This window comes from Rhyacophila brunnea, unplaced genomic scaffold (assembly GCF_057557595.1).
Source record: "Rhyacophila brunnea isolate RB1 unplaced genomic scaffold, BYU_Rbru_1.0 scaffold_16, whole genome shotgun sequence".
NCBI lineage: Eukaryota > Metazoa > Arthropoda > Insecta > Trichoptera > Rhyacophilidae > Rhyacophila > Rhyacophila brunnea.
In genome coordinates this window covers 28,699,390-28,717,567 of record NW_028232816.1, presented here as the reverse complement: position 1 = coordinate 28,717,567, position 18,178 = coordinate 28,699,390, and the positions used below count along the sequence as shown (strand labels likewise).

General features: G+C 34.3%; 2 protein-coding genes across 2 annotated transcripts; one reads left to right on the top strand and one right to left on the bottom strand.

Annotated features, from left to right (window-relative positions):
* Positions 1-235: 235 nt before the first annotated feature.
* On the bottom strand, positions 236-13,937 carry eIF3j (eukaryotic translation initiation factor 3 subunit j). Its single transcript, XM_085944095.1, has 7 exons — positions 13,613-13,937; positions 13,449-13,537; positions 10,649-10,765; positions 7,337-7,475; positions 5,819-5,980; positions 4,455-4,594; positions 236-2,026 (listed from the first exon to the last, which is right to left on the bottom strand). Exons 1-7 carry the CDS (start codon positions 13,626-13,628, stop codon positions 1,970-1,972), a joined length of 720 nt encoding a protein of 239 aa, XP_085800221.1. The 5' UTR covers positions 13,629-13,937; the 3' UTR covers positions 236-1,969.
* Positions 13,938-14,441: 504 nt separating this feature from the next.
* Cdc42 (Cell division cycle 42) lies at positions 14,442-16,752 on the top strand. The gene is made up of 2 exons (XM_085943422.1): positions 14,442-15,623; positions 16,246-16,752. The coding sequence occupies exon 1, from the start codon at positions 14,752-14,754 to the stop codon at positions 15,325-15,327; it is 576 nt and encodes a 191-aa protein (XP_085799548.1). The 5' UTR covers positions 14,442-14,751; the 3' UTR covers positions 15,328-15,623; positions 16,246-16,752.
* Positions 16,753-18,178: the final 1,426 nt, after the last annotated feature.

Below are 18,178 nucleotides of genomic sequence, written 5' to 3'. Positions count from 1 at the left end.
GCTCCTGTAATATTTTGAGAAGATACAATACTGACCTCTATAATTTATGTGAAGATCGCAGACTGCACTGGCCAGGCATGTGCCAGCGTATGAACAACAATGAACCAGCAAAGAGAGTACAGTAAAACCTCGTTAATACGAATTCCATGGGACCGAAAAATCGAATTAGAAAATATGAAATGTATGGGGGGAAAATATAAATTTTTTTTTTTTTTTTTATTTTCATTATATTTTTGAGTGGAGTGCAGTTGTGCCTCTGATTACATACCGCTGTGTGTGTCAATGGGTCATAAAATGCCAGGATTATTTTTATTACCTTCATAAAATAAGTAATTTTTGATGTTTTAAAATTTTTTTCAATGACATGAATGTACTTTATTATGATTTATTGAATATTTTTATATGCCAGGACTCTGAAATCATTTCAAATTACGAAATTCGAATTAAAGGTATAGTTTTAATGAAAATAATGTTCAAGAGACTTTTTTTTTGCGAAAATTTCGAATTACGGCAAATTTCGAATTATCAGTGTTCTTACTAACGAGGTTTTACTGTATGTAATGTCATGTAATCCATTGACATAGAAGGGCAGGTTAAAAATACGCTGTCTAGATAGTGTTAGCCTACAATAACTGCCGTATTCTTGGGGTATCCGATTGGAAAGTCGAATGCATGATTACGATTATTCCCTGCCGCAAGCATATATGTATTATCAAAGACTTCAGAAAGGTGTAGTTTGGTGATATATTATATTGTAGTTACTAATAAAAAAAACCAGTTACGATAATAATTACGATATTATTTCACCATGGCATATTTTCCAGCAATATGTCTTAAGATTAAATTCAAACACAACATTTATATTTAGATGCACCAATGAACGATCTATTACGGATAGAGTTCTCACAGTATAATAGTCAATTTTATAATATGCTTTCCATTCCATAAGATTTAGAAAAAAAAACTGAAAGATAATAATAACATAGTGACCATTGTGTTTCCTAAAAACTGTTTCCGGAAGAATACAACAAAAATTCACTAGGGTATATACTAAAAGAATAGATTAATTTATCAAAAAACATCACTTTGACTGAGAACAAATTGTAATATCGTCGCCGTAGATGTTAAGGGAGCCAGTCCACAAAATCATAACGCTGAGAAACAGGCACTCAAAGATTTTGTGTGACAAAAAAAAGTAACATTTTCTTATTGAACTTTTTTGTTTTTAAAGATATAATGATGAAACTTTCAACATAGAATATACTTTGTGGTATTATCTTTTTATTATTTTGTACAAATAACTAAAAAAATAGTATCTTAGAAGTTATGTGTGTTATATCTCTTGACCACTGAATATTGAAATGTACAAAAAATGTAGTCAAAAGAGTTTTGTGGCTTAAATCCATTGACCACTGCATCTTTGATGATTTTAAAATGCTTTTGTGTACTTTACTCATTTTCGCCAAATTTGTAGCTTGGCTCCCATGACATCTACAGCGACGATATTATGAAATACCACAGAATAAAAAAGACCAATTGCTTACTGTAATTTTAAAACAGCTAATTTATATAATACAATATTATTTTGTTGTGTAATTGTATTGATTTTGGGGTAAACTGGCAACACAAAAACTGATTTAAAAATAATAGATGTGTAATAATGTTATGAGCGTATGTTTTATGGAATATTTTTATTACTAACTAGGCTACATTCAATTAATATAATATGTATATTTTTAAATATATGTACGATACAATCGTCATGGCTTTCATTTCCAAGGGTTTATGGAAAATATAAAAATGAAAATGAAACAACATTCAAAATATTGACAATTTGGAAAGCAAGATGTTGTAAAATGGAATTAATCAATATTGCAAGTATACCGAAATTAATATTGTAATGTTGGTAAGGATGGAAAAGAGTAGAATTTTTAAAGTATATAATATATGGAGAGAAGATTGCTATGTTCTACATGAAATCGTCGTATTCATAATCGCCATATGCCGAGTATTGGTTCATTCGAGACTGAAACAAAAAGAAAACCGTAGATTAAAAGAGTGTCAGAAACAAACAATTTGTACTCTGGATAGAGGAAGACTAACATTTCTAACAATGTGTGGTTGTATTGATAAAAAGTTCATTTTTTCCTTTATTAGCGGCCCCAAAAACAAAATGGCAGTTTACATTCTGGTTTGAAGTCTGTTGCTTTGTTTTCATAACATATGTACACATTTCTCGGTGTTTTAAGTGTTTATCAATCTTAAAAATAATGACGAATGTATTGATTTTGGCAGCCTACATAAAATTGACGAGGGAGTATCTTTCCACAAGAACCTGCAATGTGAAGTAACTTGTAGCTAACTTACATCAGTAGACCAGAGGTACATCTTTCGCTTCAATTTCATAAGTTTAGGCTCAATCTTTAGTAGAAGTAGTCTTTGGTCAGAATGGTTCATTGTGCAGTACATTATTATGAGTCCAGTAATACGACAACCAAAAATTCAATACACAATGCAAACAGACTGGAACAGTGTGACTTCTACATAAAGACATGTCAGAGTACTGTATGTGGTGTGAAATGACATCAGTGGAAGGCAAAATATTATGCCGGCGTTCTATTGGCGAGCCAAAAGTCCGAGGACAATAAATCGCCCGATTTGTCTATGCTCTGCTTGATCCACGAACGAAAAAAAAAATCCAGCTGTCAAAAGTCTAAAGTTGGGATTATCGTAATGTCTTCTGATAATCCTACAATTTTGTGTTATTTAAATGTAGACTTGCATACAATAATATACATAGCAGTGAAAGCAACACAAGTTTAACGTTTTCTTTCATGAACTTCATAAATACAAATAAAAGAATAATTGATAAATCTCTCATTTTCTGTGTAAATTAACAAATTAATCAATAAAAATGTTTAAAATAATTACAGTTTTTTTTTGGTCTGAATGATTGCGTATTAATGTCAAATCGAATTTACGTAGTGATCGACGGACAAAGTCTGGCTACATGGAGAGTAAAATATCAAACGTGTTTGAAATCCAACAAGCCTGCTTGCTCTGCAGATTTAAAAGTCTGGGATCTGATCTGAAACAGATCTGGGGTGCTCCACGCAAAAAAAAATCCAAAGACTGTAAATCGTCTGATTTGCGTGCCAATGGAGCAGACTCAGATGTATTTTAGTTCCCTAAATGCCCATGATGACGTACATATCAGCCACTGCAATTTATTATTTAATTTCTTTTTTTCAAATATCGCAGGGGATTCTGACAATACGACATACCTGCGAAGATTTAAAAATACTAAATAAAGATGGTTTTAATAAATTGCATTGAGGTTATGTAATTGTTGTAGTTCGAAACTTATTTTGAGACCAGTCTTCATTTTAACAATAATTAAAAAAGCAAATATGAAAAAAATATGCAGTTAAATTAGGGAGTATAAGTTCAGATGAGACAATTTTTAGCTAATAAAACAAGTATCACATTTTTGAGTACCTATGACCAATTGCAATAAATGTGTAAAATTGATTGACTACCTATATGTGTAAAATATCAATTTTCACAAAAATGTCAGATAACACATTGTCAGAATTACAGCGATGTGCTGTTATATAAATCTACTTAGTCATAACATAACACCCAAAAATGGAAAACGGCTTTACAATTTGAAGGCCGCTTCACAAAGAGACAATAGATTTTTGTTTTTACAAGAAATGGATATCAGCCACTTGCTCAACCTATTAGGCTCATGGTCTGGGTCCAAACAGACATTAAAAAAACAATGTCATTTTTCCAGATCAGGGTTTCAAGCCTGAGACCCATGACGATATAAGCCAACACGGTAACACTCGGCCTTTGTGATAATGTCATTATACACAGTAAATTGCAGCATATAATTTCTCACTGGTAGAGGTGATGTGAGAGCCTTGGTCCCCAGCCTGGTTACACAGTATGTTTTAAAAATCTCTCATTTTAAAACATGACATTCCAGTTCAAAAATCATGCAACACATGCCGTGCGTCAGCACTCTTTCGAATGTCATCTGTTGTCAAGATGTCATTTGAACTGATTTACTGAAAACTAGCGTTATTGCAAAAATGCTCTTTTTATGGATAATTGAATTCACAATCCATTTCCTGAGCACCATGAAATAATCATCAGCGATGAAGGGCACCACGAAACAACAAAAAAAACCACATTGTACATATACAAAATAATCTATCCACATGTGGCGGTTGTTAAGACATCTAGTAACAAACAATATTATTTGTTTCGCCATAAATTAATAATTTTAGCCAAAACGTCTTATCATAAGAAAGTAAATAAGTGTGTTCACGCGTTACTTGAAATAGGAACACATCTTGTTAATATCACTTGTACTCTTATGACTATGCATAGATTAGATTTGGCTATTGTATATAATAAATTATCTGTGTACACAGAATACTTACAATATCCGATTCGACGTTCAATTTCGCCTTGCCCTTTCCTTTGTTAGGCTTTTTAGATTTGTCGCCTTTTTCTATTTTTTGCTTTTCAAGGCATAGATTTTCTAATGTGCTTTTTAAATTTTTCATGTCGAACGAGCTCACTGGAACAAAGAAAAGAAAAAAAATCAAATTTCTAATAAAACACCTTCACCAACCACATCAAACAAATTTATAGTAAGAGGTTAATACTATTAATTGAAACGGCTTATGGCTTATATGGCTGGCGTCGTAAAACGTGATCTCTTGAAGAAACAATAGCAGCACACTTATGATAACAGCGTTCAACTACGACTACGCTTTGGAAATTTGTATTGCAGCAAGAGAAAGACTGAAGATCTGGTTTGCATTTCCCGATCTATATGGAAGATTGAAATAGATTGCACTATATCCAACAGATACTCAAATTGTTGATTGTATAAATATATTTTTCTTGTCATTTTTGAAACTGTTGCCAACATGCAATTAATTGACTTGGCATGACCATTTGTATGTAGGTATTTGCATTTAATCACAACTCAACCCCGTGCTCTCGGCGAGATTCATTATTATATGTAGTTGCAGCCACAGAACAGATAATAAATAGAATTCCAATAGGCTATATTCAATGCGCTACATTTTGATGCAGGGTTTTGAATGTGTGAGTGTCCTACGAAACTGAAACACGCATTATGCACGTGCAACAGTGTGTGTAATACACCAATATCAATTGAATGTCAATGTAAACCGAGAGCAGTTATCAGTATTCGACATATGATATACAAAATACTTATACATTAGAGTTGGCACTCTCCATCGTTGAATTTACAGAGGTGGTGATCATTCAAAATATTCTGCAAAATGACGAAACCATAGACTAAATTTGTCGCCGTGACAGTACACGACATGCATCTCAGTGTAATCACAACTTTATAGATGTACAATAGTGTGTTGCAACCTTCAAATACACCAATATTGAATGAGCATCATTGCATACACCAAGAGCGAAGACAACAGTATTCTTGACACGTGTTTTAAGTTTATCCCGGATTCTTCCTTACTCGAGATTGGTTACCTGCTACTCCTAACCCGTAAGGTATTTCAGTTCCCATTATTTCTGAGTTCCCTGGTTGCAGCATTTCCTTGCTAATTACAAGTTTATTTTTGATTACCCCAAATTTGACGTACATTCAACATCTTTATCTGTTTCTCCTGCAATATATTTTTTGCTAGCTTGGAAATTTGATTACAAACATGTCTAGACTGAAAGCTGTTAACACGATTACCATTAAATTAGTTTCTAAAAATGTATAAAAACTCATTGTATGTGACATTAGAATAATACTCACAATGCAGGCAAATATTTTTGACTAGATCGGAAACAAAGACGGGGTATTCTTCAGTGAGCCTATAAGAAGATATTTTATCGGTCAGGGCCGTGCAGAATTCATCAAATTCCTCCTTGGTCGTAGGATTGAATGAGTCTAAGCTGGTGCCGCCTTCAGTAATACCTGAAATCAAAAGAAAAACCTTCCGTTAACATGACATCCAATACTATCTTCATGCTGAGACTGCGAAACTGGGATCGCACACATTGTCTCTGTACACAAGTACCCAACTAACCCAACCTCCCGGTGGAGCACCCAAGAGACGGAATGATAGCCGGGAGTCAACTACCCAAAAATTTCTAAATAGAACAGACCCAACAGTCTACAACAAGAAAAACCTAGTAAAATCTACAAAGTAAAACAGATGAAAACATTATATGTATTCATATCTATTTGGAGGGTTTTGATTTAAGGCTCCATTGTCAAGAACAAAAACATTGCTAGACCTGCGAAATGCTGTTAATTCAGAGACTAATATATAAGTATAAATGAGACTGTATATTAAAAAGTAGATTGAGGACAGAATTTAGCCAACAATAATTACAACATTATCAGTAATAAAAATTATGAATCATTACTTTAATAACAGTGCTTTATTGAATGCAATGTTTTCATTTCTGTCAGAATGTTCCTGTGATAAGTGATTCGCCAAATACTGGACAAAAATAAACAAAATGTATGATAAAGTCACGATAATCAGTAACAGACAAAAAAAAAATACATAGATAAACCAAGTATTAAATAATATACACATTGTGTAAATATTTAAACAGATGCTTCTTTCTCTGTATTTTAGAAATTCCTATCAGTTTTCGACGCGATTTATTTGTACGAAGTAATAATTTATCAGCCATTGTAGCCGAGTTATAGTGTGCCTTGGCACTAACCATCTTAAAGAGTTCATAATTGTAGCACCACCACTAGATGCTATTCTCGCAGACGGGACCAAAGATTTTTCAATTGCAATATCTGAGAATCACTGGCAGACAAACTCATTAACTGTCTCAATGCATTTATAGTTTAACGCAGTGGTGCAAGACCCGACCCGCAACCCACTGACTAAATCAGGGATGGCAAATAGCATTTCATTAATGTGCAGAAATAAAATTTAATGCAATATTTTCTCCATGCCAGTACCTATCAACACAATGTATAATATTTTATGTGCGTGTTTATTAATACTAATATCAGCGCTGTAAACATAGAATTTTTGATTATATTGAGTGACCTGTGCTTCCAATGAAATTTGGTGGAATGCGCAGATAATTTTGTATATGTTTAAACTACAATGGTATCATTTTTAGATTGACTGAGGTTCAAATTCCAGCAAAATCAATGATCATGTGGTTTGTTTGGATCCCAAACATGCACTTTTGTTATGTCCCAACACCGCGAACTAAGGTTGGGCAAATAAATAATACGTCCTTATGATGCAGATAATAAATCTTAGTATCCCTATTAACGGATTTTAAAAATTACCAAATGTTTCCATAGCCACTTTAAGGTCTGATTCTTCCTGCATTTTTTGGCGTCTGAGTTTTTCATCAGCTCTCTGCTCGGGTGTCATGGCTGCCTCCTCTTCAGCGAGCTTCTTTTCAAGCTCTTCTTGTTGCTGCCTCTGGAATATTCAAATGAAAAATTGGTTTCATTCACAGAATTTTGTCTCTAGATAAGAATCCTATATGCATAGGCACTTTGATTTTCGAATCAAATGACTGTACGTGAGGTTGTATTGGAAACAAGTTCTTCAATCGGCAGTGATGAAAACAAATTGGCGGCTCGCATTCTGGTTTGAAAGCCGTTGTTTTGTTTACATAACTTACATAATATGCATTCTCTGGTATTTTATGTGACTATTCCTCTTAAAAATAATGGTCAATGTATAAAGAGTGAGTAACTTTCTCCACAAGTATTTATAGATAAATTTTATATTCAAATATCTGCTTTCATACAGAAACATGTGAGATGCATGAGATGTCAAATTGAGATAGAATTTAATTATACACTATCCAACCCTATCAATGTAAGTATTCAAGGCTTACTAGAACAATATAAGCAGATAGAATCATGAATGAAAGTAATTAACAAATTAGGTGAATCTGAAGTTATACTGGAATGTCATGATACAAGTGTGAAGTTCCCTTCAAATGAACCTGCAGTGCGAGGTCACCTGTAGCTAACTTAACCAGTATACGATGTCCTGTATCTGTTTCAATTTCATATGTCATCTAAGATTCAACCTGTAGATTGTAGAAGGATATTTGGTTTTAATCAGAACTTGGACTTACACAAGCAGACTCGACAAATCATCCTGAGCAATCGCCAACCTTAACTATCAATTACACACCGAACTGCGAATCTCTTTTACCGTACCCATGGTGCCGCTGTAAAATGATTTACCAATAACTAGTATCGATCGATATATTTTGTTACAAGCTTATAAAATAAGCTTTCTCATGTCATGAATATGTGTGCACTAATGTTACCTAACTCAATATACCAGTGGCGAAGGGTGGAGGTAGGCTGTTAAGATCCGCCATAAATAGTGCACATTAAACTTTGTTAGTCATACGTATTTGTTTTTATTGAACTAAGACTACAATTTATAGATGGTGTTAGTTCGTTTTTAAAAATAAAGCAAGCCCTGCCTAAACCAAGCCACAATAGTTTTGGTATACTTTCGGCGATACGACAAAATTGTGTACACTTTTTCAGTCATACATATTTATTTTCGTTGGATTAAAAATACTTATTACACATATTGTCGGCTTATTTTTTAAAAATTCATCAAGCCATGCCTATACCAAACCGTAATCGATAAAAAATATTCTTCAATCTATAAAATATCCAAAGTTATGTATGATTTAATAGCATAATTCTAGATATTTTATAGAAATACGAGTATTTTTTGACTATTATCTATTATGGCTTGGTTTTAGCAAGGTTTCATTGAATATTAAAATTTAACCAACACCATCTGTAAACTGTAGTCTTATTTCAATGAAAAAAAATACGTGTGACTGATAAAGTTTAATGTGCACTATTTATGGCGGATCTTAACAGCCTACCTCCACCCTTCGCCACTGCAATATACCCAGCATTGGCAAATATATTTGCCCCGATTATTTATGGACCATCGAAGCATTGACTTATTAACGCCTAAATAATCTGCAAAATAAAAGCGTCTCGTACAGACTGCATTCTTTCATAAACGCATGAATATGGATGAAAAAGATGCAGTAAAGGTGTACACACAGAGAGCGGAATGCAGAAACATTTGTCATAACTAAAATTTCCTTAGCAGAAAACACTATGCAGAAACACTGTCCTTAGTTAAGATCATTTTTATTGAAAATAATACCATATTTAAAAATTCTCGTTAGGTAAATTAGGTAAATTATTTTATCATTGTTAAACGATGACAAAAATATGACAACTGCATTTTATAAATGCAATAACTATAAATACATATTAATATTTAATTATAATACTCTTATGTTTCCGTTATAAGTCATTATACGTGATTCCACAGGCACCACAAGATTTTTTTTTAAGATGGTAACACTAGCATCAAGTGTCATTCTTCATCTGGTATTTTCTATTTCTGCGGGCTGGCGTATAAAAATAAAATAATATTCTGCAAGTACATGCCAAACGAATTAACACTATCAATATCCATATTGAGATACATTGTTAAATGAATTTGAGTGTATGGACTGTGTTATAGACATGCGAATTTATTTTGACAGCAGCTGTCAGTGGTAAATGGTAATACAGAAGGGGGCGTGTTCATAACAAAAGTAGTCTATGGTTAAGGATTCCTTAACTCTATACTCAGGATTGTCTATAGTTAAGTCATGCTTTTCGGCGACTTATCCTTAGGAACGAAATCTTAGATTGTGCATTCCGCTCAGAGTCTTAACAAACAAGCTACTAACTCCGGTACATAATAAAATAATATGTCATAGTTTATTTGTTTCAGTGGCAACACTGTTTACTTTTTATTGCCTTTTAAGAAATTTAATGGGGGAGTCTAGTCGTACTGTCGATATCGTCAACACCAGACTACCACTTAAGGGTACATATTAATATTGAAAAATAGTTTTCACATCTTCATAGCATTATTGTCCTATTCTGATAATGTATCCGTTAAAATATTGCCACTTACGACCTACATTGGATTTAGTATTTGATTGAAAAAGGATTATGCGTGCATATTGCATATTCACATCTAAGCATTCTGGGATTTACATATTATCTCAATATGAAATGTGTGCCAAAACATGTGGATGGATGATTCCCACCACAAGGCATCTCTAGATAAGGGGATATAGAATCAGTCCATTCTAACTTTCCGATGCCCACTGTCTCGGTTCATCAAGTCTCCTCTTAGCAGAAATAAGTCCAAGATATGGAGGCTAAGATCCTAAGATCAGGCCACACAATAGATAAAAGATTTGTTATTCCGTGATTATGAATGTGATATTCAAGAAGACATTATACACACGGCGGTACAATGACCCAAATTTGAGCAACAAACAGTAGAGCTGCAACTTGGAACTGAAATGTGCCATAGCATTGGGGAGGATGAATGGAAGAGCTTGGTGAAATCGCAAAGTTCTTCAACAGATTTGGTGGGATGGCCTGAATGACGGATCCTCATTCAGAGAAGAAATTGAGATTTTTGCATAACTAAGGCAGTAATGCCCATCAATAAGTGATTAGTACTGGAATATTTGGATGTTAGAAGAGCCGATCAATAAATTGTTATGGCTCTGTTGTAAACATTACCTCTCTTTCAGCAATTTTTTCTGCCAAAGATTTTTTTGTTTTCACTTTTGCGGGAGGCGCGGCACCCTCTTTCTTCTCTTCGTCTTTCTTTTCCTCTTCTTCATCCTCCCAGGAATCCTGCAAACGGACAATTAACATAATTTATTCAAGGCTTGAAAAGATGTATTATGATCACACCGCGGATCTTTCTTGTGGATTGTTAAATCATTTTTTTAGAATGACAGTAGGGAGAGCCTATCTAAAAAGATTCAACCTAAAAGACGATGACTGTGTCCGTGTGATGGCAACACCTCTCAAACAGTGTGGCATGCGATGGGCTCTCGGAGCTCCATGCAAACAACACAATTACCATATTGACCTCCGAAAACCCCATGACCTAACAACAAAAAGACACAAACATCTACAATAGCAAATTTATTAATATCTTTCAGTTAAGTAACCAAACAGTATAATTATCTATCAAACTCTCAAAAACGCAAATACAGTTGAACTTGGTTATTACGAGGAAGATGGGACCGACTGAATTTGCTCGTTGTAAGCATTACTCGTTATATCAGAGAATAGGTATTTTTAAATGAGCGGTCACATAACACAAAAAGTCGCAATTCAAACAAAAATAGAAGTAGAACATAAAGAATCTGAAAACCATCGTAAAAATCCCCGAAACAAGCATGGCATTCATAAACTACAAAAGAAGTTGTTTATTGTAATGAACGCTGGTAGGTACCTACTGACTTTAGCTTGGATTTTTTACATGAAATTTCAACTATATGCGTGGCTACTTTTTCAATGTTGTCGGCGAAAACACCAATTTGGTACTTAGACACTTAACTAGTGTCATAAATGTAATCCAATCACGGCGGCATCGGTCTACGGTCGGATATTATTGCTTACGGTCGAAAATGTTTTTAAGCGATCGACACATTAACAGTTTTAAGAAAGTTTTTAACTATATTTTTGCTCGGTATACCCAATAAGTAGCTCGTCATAAAAGTGAATAAGTGTATGGAGAAAATTATAAACTAAAATGTCAACGAATGTTTCCTCATTACATCGGAGATCTCGCTATGTCCGTGATCGTAATAAACGAGTTCGACTGTATCTAATTAACACACCTCTATGTAATAACAGAACCACCTTGTATGAAAAAGCAAGGGTATCGTTCTTAATAAATTAATTTATAAAAAGGGAGAAGAGTGCGAAATATAATCCTCAGTAAAAGATATATCCAAAAACTTTACTGTTGCGCAGCGTAGTATAGAGATGTCAAAACCGGTAAGGGCAAAAACCGAATAATTGGATACGGGAACGAACAATGGTATGGTTTGTGAGTTTGTTAAAAACTTCAATTGGAAATGGGCAGGACACATAGCTCACAGAAGAGATAATCGCTTGACAAATCTAGTCACCCATGGGTACTCAAGAGGTAGAAAACATTCGAAAGGTGGACTGGGTCGAGAAATAAGTTTCACGGAAGTACATGGCAACATATGGGAGCGAGAGGAAAGGAATCAGCTTAGAGAGACCTTTGTTCAACAGTGGATAGATCCAGGCTGATGATGATGATGGATAGTAGAGCACAACATGAAAATCCCTTTCCTACCAATTAAGTTTAGTCCTAACAATTTGGCAAAAGAACAAGACTGCCGCCAGCATTATTTTCATACAATTCTCTCTTTATGCAGTTTTGGTTTCCTGGTTATGCACCAGTTGTTCATTAGATATCTACCTGGTTTTTCCAAATATCCGCTGTCTTCTATACATTTCTAACTTTGCTTCTCTACTTATAATAATCTAGACTCCATTGAAATTAGATAGATGTCACTGTACACAATTTAAATACCCTGACAAATAAATGTCAATTTGTATTATTTCTAGCACTGCACATTGTTTTACAAGTCACAAGTATACATTAAATGTTAAACAATTGTTTATCTAAGTAATCATTTAATAAGAAGTCTTGGCCACATGTGTAGACAGTGGATGAAAATTTCTTTAATTCTTTGACACAAGAGTTTTAATACCTATTCTAGAAAATTAATTGTCCACATTGTAATTATTTTAACATGATTGCCAAGACACCTAATTACCTAGCTAGCTAAAGGTCAATTAGATTAAAAATTTATTACAACATTATTTATGACAAAATGACTACAAATTTCATAACATTGTCAAGTCCGAGTATACCTGTATCACAAAAATAACCACTTTCCGAACCAAGCACCTTGAAATAGATGACGAAGGCCATGGAGATAATAATTAATATGAAATAATAATGAGCTGTCACACAATATGGAGAATGTGTACCATAACTTATTGAAAATAAAATTGATAATTTCACATCAAATTTAGACTAGGTAAATTATTATTTTATGAATAATTTACTTCTGAAATTCGGTTAATTATTAAACGGGAGATGACAAACATATTGCTATGAATAATCTACATTATGTTTAGAAAAATTGTTATTCTTGGATGACACATCAATCATAAAGTAAATTTTTATTTTTCACTCCTTTACACAATATGGTAGAAACATATTTTTTTACAATTCATACCTAGTTAATTACAATCAGTTCAAAAGCACCTAACTGGATAAAGATTATGGTTTTTTTTTAATTTTCGCAACACGTTTGCGCAATACGGAAAGTCAAACTCTCGTTTGGAATTTAACCTAGAAATTATTGAGATTTCTCCTTGACACGTCAAAAATTCGCACGTAATAGCCATAAATACAGATTGTGCATTAGGAAAAATGCAGTCGATTCCAAAATTAGACAAGAGTTTGGGAAATACGCACCTTGACATCGTCATCTTGGTCCTCGCCCTCCCACCTATTGCTTAAGGTCACTGTGGACGGCACCACTTCTGGGACGAAGTCCTCAGCATCTGCGGATGACAATTGACTTTAGAAATGACTCATTAAAAAGCACGTGCCTAACCATATGGGCCAATAGAACTCACCCCATTCATCACCCATGTTGGATTTCGATACTGCCACACACCACTATGGGTTCACGTGAACTTCGATGATTACGAATTTATTCAGCACAAGTCTAGCCCCACCAATACGAAAAAAATATCGCAAGAGGTCTCCCGAGTGTATCGATTTCAGGTGAAATAGTCCTCACAATAATGTCAAACGATTGAGTTTATAGTACAATGTCTAAAATTATTCGAAACCGATTCAATAGTGCAACATCTTATTGGCAAGATTCCAACGACATATTTCCCGAAAATCGCTGAGAGAAAATTTGACTCCATTGCCGACGATAATTTTCAATAAACTGAAAATTTGGCAGCGCTGTGGTGGCAGCATTGTCCAATATTGCCACTACTAAATAATACCTATCTCACTGACCTCTTTATTACAGCTGTTCCTGTTTTTACTTTTCTATTATTACCTTCAATTCACAGAAAATCACAGATTAACATAACGAGATATGAAATCTGGTACTGTTTGTTATGCATATTCATACGTATTTTGCGATTTAGATAAGCCGTCACGGCTAAGTTGAGAGTTGCCACATGTCGTCTAAATCACTTTTATGACATGTCATAAAATATTGCCATTGCTAATATTATTTTTAATTGAACAACGCCCTTATTTTATTTATTAATCATTATATTGAGAGGGTGAATAGTTTGTAACTTCTAATGTTTATTTATTTATTTAAATTCCCTGGACTTTTTTGCATACATTAACAATTAAAAAATACGTTCTTTTCAATGATATGATTTTTCAAAAATTATGTAGGCGAAGTCATACATTGGGTTGGTAGCAGTTGGTAATCCTGCAGTACCATACTTTGCAAACAAACGTATCCTTCAAGGAAGTGCAAGTAAAAAGTATTAAATTATTGCTGTTTATCGTCAAAAGTACCGATGTCACACAAGAACATTGATTCAATACTTATTGCGGCATCGTAGGAACTCAAAGTTACAATCGCAGTTTTGTCGGGAGGAAGTTTCTTATGTTTCCTTATCGGGCATTTTTTACGTTGTGTCATTAGGTTGTGGCCAAATAATTATCTTTCATACAAAGAATCCAACTTCTAAAACTATCGGTTTCCGGACGGGACTGAACATTATAAAAGTGCAAAATGCAAACAATCAAATGTGTCGTAGTCGGGGATGGTGCCGTAGGTAAAACCTGCTTGTTAATCAGTTATACAACCAATAAGTTTCCATCGGAATATGTGCCAACGGTATTCGACAATTATGCTGTCACCGTCATGATCGGAGGAGAACCCTACACCCTAGGTCTATTCGACACCGCCGGCCAAGAAGATTATGACAGATTAAGGCCTCTAAGCTATCCACAGACGGACGTCTTTCTAGTTTGTTTCTCTGTAGTACATCCAAGCTCGTTTGAGAATGTAAAAGAAAAATGGGTGCCTGAAATAACGCACCACTGTCAAAAAACACCATTCCTTCTGGTCGGCACACAAATAGACTTGCGGGATGACGCGGCGACCATGGAAAAACTGGCGAAGAACAAGCAAAAACCGGTGTCATTGGAACAAGGAGAGAAACTGGCAAAAGAATTGAAAGCAGTCAAATACGTCGAATGCTCCGCTCTGACTCAAAAGGGACTCAAGAATGTATTCGACGAGGCTATTCTAGCCGCTCTGGAGCCACCGGAACCCGTCAAGCGCAGGAAATGTGTTTTGCTGTAAATGACACTAGATAATGTCAATAATTATGATGCATTTCTTCTTGCAACAATTCTTTAAATTGAAGTGCTACTTACCACAAATATGTGAATTGCAATACATTATCTATCTATGCAGTTCGTGCATATTATTTTTTTTACTAATTTCCTGTTACAAATTAATTAACTATAAAATAACTTAAATTGTATCATGAAAAGTACCTAGGTACTTCATTTTCACGTTTTATAAGAAAGAATGGTCAAGAAAGCTTGAGAAAGAAATCCGATAGTTTTGCAGTTTGGCGTGTTAATGTTATCAATGTTTAATTCAATTCTATCGCGTTGTTTTCAAATAGTGTCATAATCGCATTTAGTTTTTTTCATTGAATCCCATCAATGCGTTACCTGGAGACGCCCCCTAAACATGTATTTATTATTTAATTAATTGTATGAAAGAAACTGCCTGATAAATAAATAAAACCACAAACACAACATCACCGAACATAATTTTATCTCTTTGACATGCCAAACTGCAACTATATCAAAAGTAATACGGGTCTATTATATGAATACTACTTAACAGGCTTATGGGTCGGTGACATTGAGCTACTTTACAAGCTGCTTGTTGGCGAATTTAAAAGCGGGCGAGTAAGCTAATGCGATTGTGATGATGACATACAAAACTTTCCACTCGCTCAGAATCCACAAGCTAGTGACTATTTTGACAGGACGTAGTTCGTTTTTTTACCGGGAGGTCACCACTAACGCTCTACTGTGCAGACAGAAAATCGGCCCACACACCAACGTGTAGCGTGTAAAGTAGACCGGCTTTCAACTTTTCTTAGTAGATTGTTTACAATCTGCTTGTTAGCTTGTTCGATGATGACACTGGACGAGTTTATGAGCAGATTGTAAATTCGCCAACAAGTAGCTTGTAAAGTAGCTAAATGTCATCGACCCATTACCAACATATCGATAATCAAGAAATATTCAAAAATGGAATCGTGTGAGACTGCTGTAGGAAACTTTATCAGGTACTTACCACAATTCAGTTTTCACAGAAAGACCATGTTATAAAAATAATTATTTAAATTGAAAGTCAGTTAATTTCTATGCATATAATAGACCAAAACCAGAAAAATATAATATAAAGATTCTTTTTTAAGTATCCTCTATTGAAATATTAATAAAACAACAAATAGGTAGGTATGTATGGTCGTGATTGAAACTGGATATATTTCAAAGTAAATTTGAAACACCCCAGATCTAAGAGTGCAATCGGTATAGAGCAGTGGCTATTTATGATGGGGCTAAATTACCCCCATAAATATGCCTCCCTAAGGGTATGGTATTTTTAGAATGTTGGGAACTGCTAAAATCAAGCATGATGCAATGGTAATCTATATTATATTGTCATTAATATGTATAAATAAAATATTTAAAAACAAAATGAGGAAAGACAAAATCGTTTTAAAAATAATTATTTTCTTGGTAACACAACTGTATGTTATCCTTTCGTCTTGTAGCCATATATTTAATTTGACATTTATTTGTCAGCTATCAATATCTTTACGCATGCTCCACCCTCAGAGTTCGGGCAAATACTAGGTTGTGTCACATCCATAGCCAAATTAAGACAATTTGGGGTCCAAGCCGTATTTAGACAAAGCAAGTGAATGTTTGTTCTTCCCCCACTCCAGCGAAATTCTTATGCTCGCTCGACAAAGAGCGATTACGTCAAGAGAATTTTGTTGGAGTGGGGGAAGAACAAACATTCGCTCGCTTGGTCTAAATACGGCTTTAGATCACAATGTTTGATCGTAAAAGAATCATAAATGTGCCTCCACAAAGTGCATTAACAGATTTTTGTTTTTACGAGAAATGTATGCTAGCCATTTACTCTACCTATTAGGTCCATACTCTGGGTCTAAATACACGTTGAAAAACAACATGTAAATTTTCCAGACTCGGGTGTCGAACCTGGAAATTATTAATTAATGGACACATTAAATAATTTTTTTTTAGTTTCTCCTTCACAATTCAATGTAAACTTTTCCTATCTTATGAGCTGCCTCGTGAATGTTTTCTCATATCATTCTATTTTCAATAAATTATAATAGTTCAAATATATTGTCAAATCGACAGTCTTAAGGCATGCATAGTTTTCAAATCACTTATTATGTCTTGGATGAGCCTCGAGCCCTAGTTAATTGCCTAGTCAGGTCAGACGGTAATCCGCCCCTGTTCATCGTCCAGCGCTGCATTATGTATCTCTTTCCATTTTAACCCTGGAGTGTGAACCATAATGACGAATCCTAGAAGGTTCGGTGATCATCATACATTAAATAAACGATTTTGTCTTCCCTCCTGTCGATAACAATTGCATGACAAAAAATGTAGGAATGACATCTAAGTACATATTTAATTTAAATGTATGCCATTGATAAAATAACAAAGGGATAGAATGGCTACATTACGTATTTTCTATATGAGACTTGTGAGGATGCTCCTGTGGTGTATTACATCCATTCTTATGATTTAGCATGCCGAGCGTTTTGATGAAACACTTGAAACTGAAAGATACGATACTAAAGTACAAACTATCTAAAGTAATTTTTTGCAAAATTTTACATACGACACTGGATCTGATTTCAGATATGTGCCTAAATGTATTATCCTTAACCGGATGGCTGCCAATGACGTCTTAAGATGCAAACTTTTCCGTGAACGGAACGCCGCTCATACAAAAATGACGTCTTTGGACGTCCCGCTTTAAATGAGAAACAGGGGGGTAAATCAATTATTTTAAACATACAAATGTGTTGAACACACAAAGACATATATTGGGATGTTGTCATATACTCAGAATTGAAACA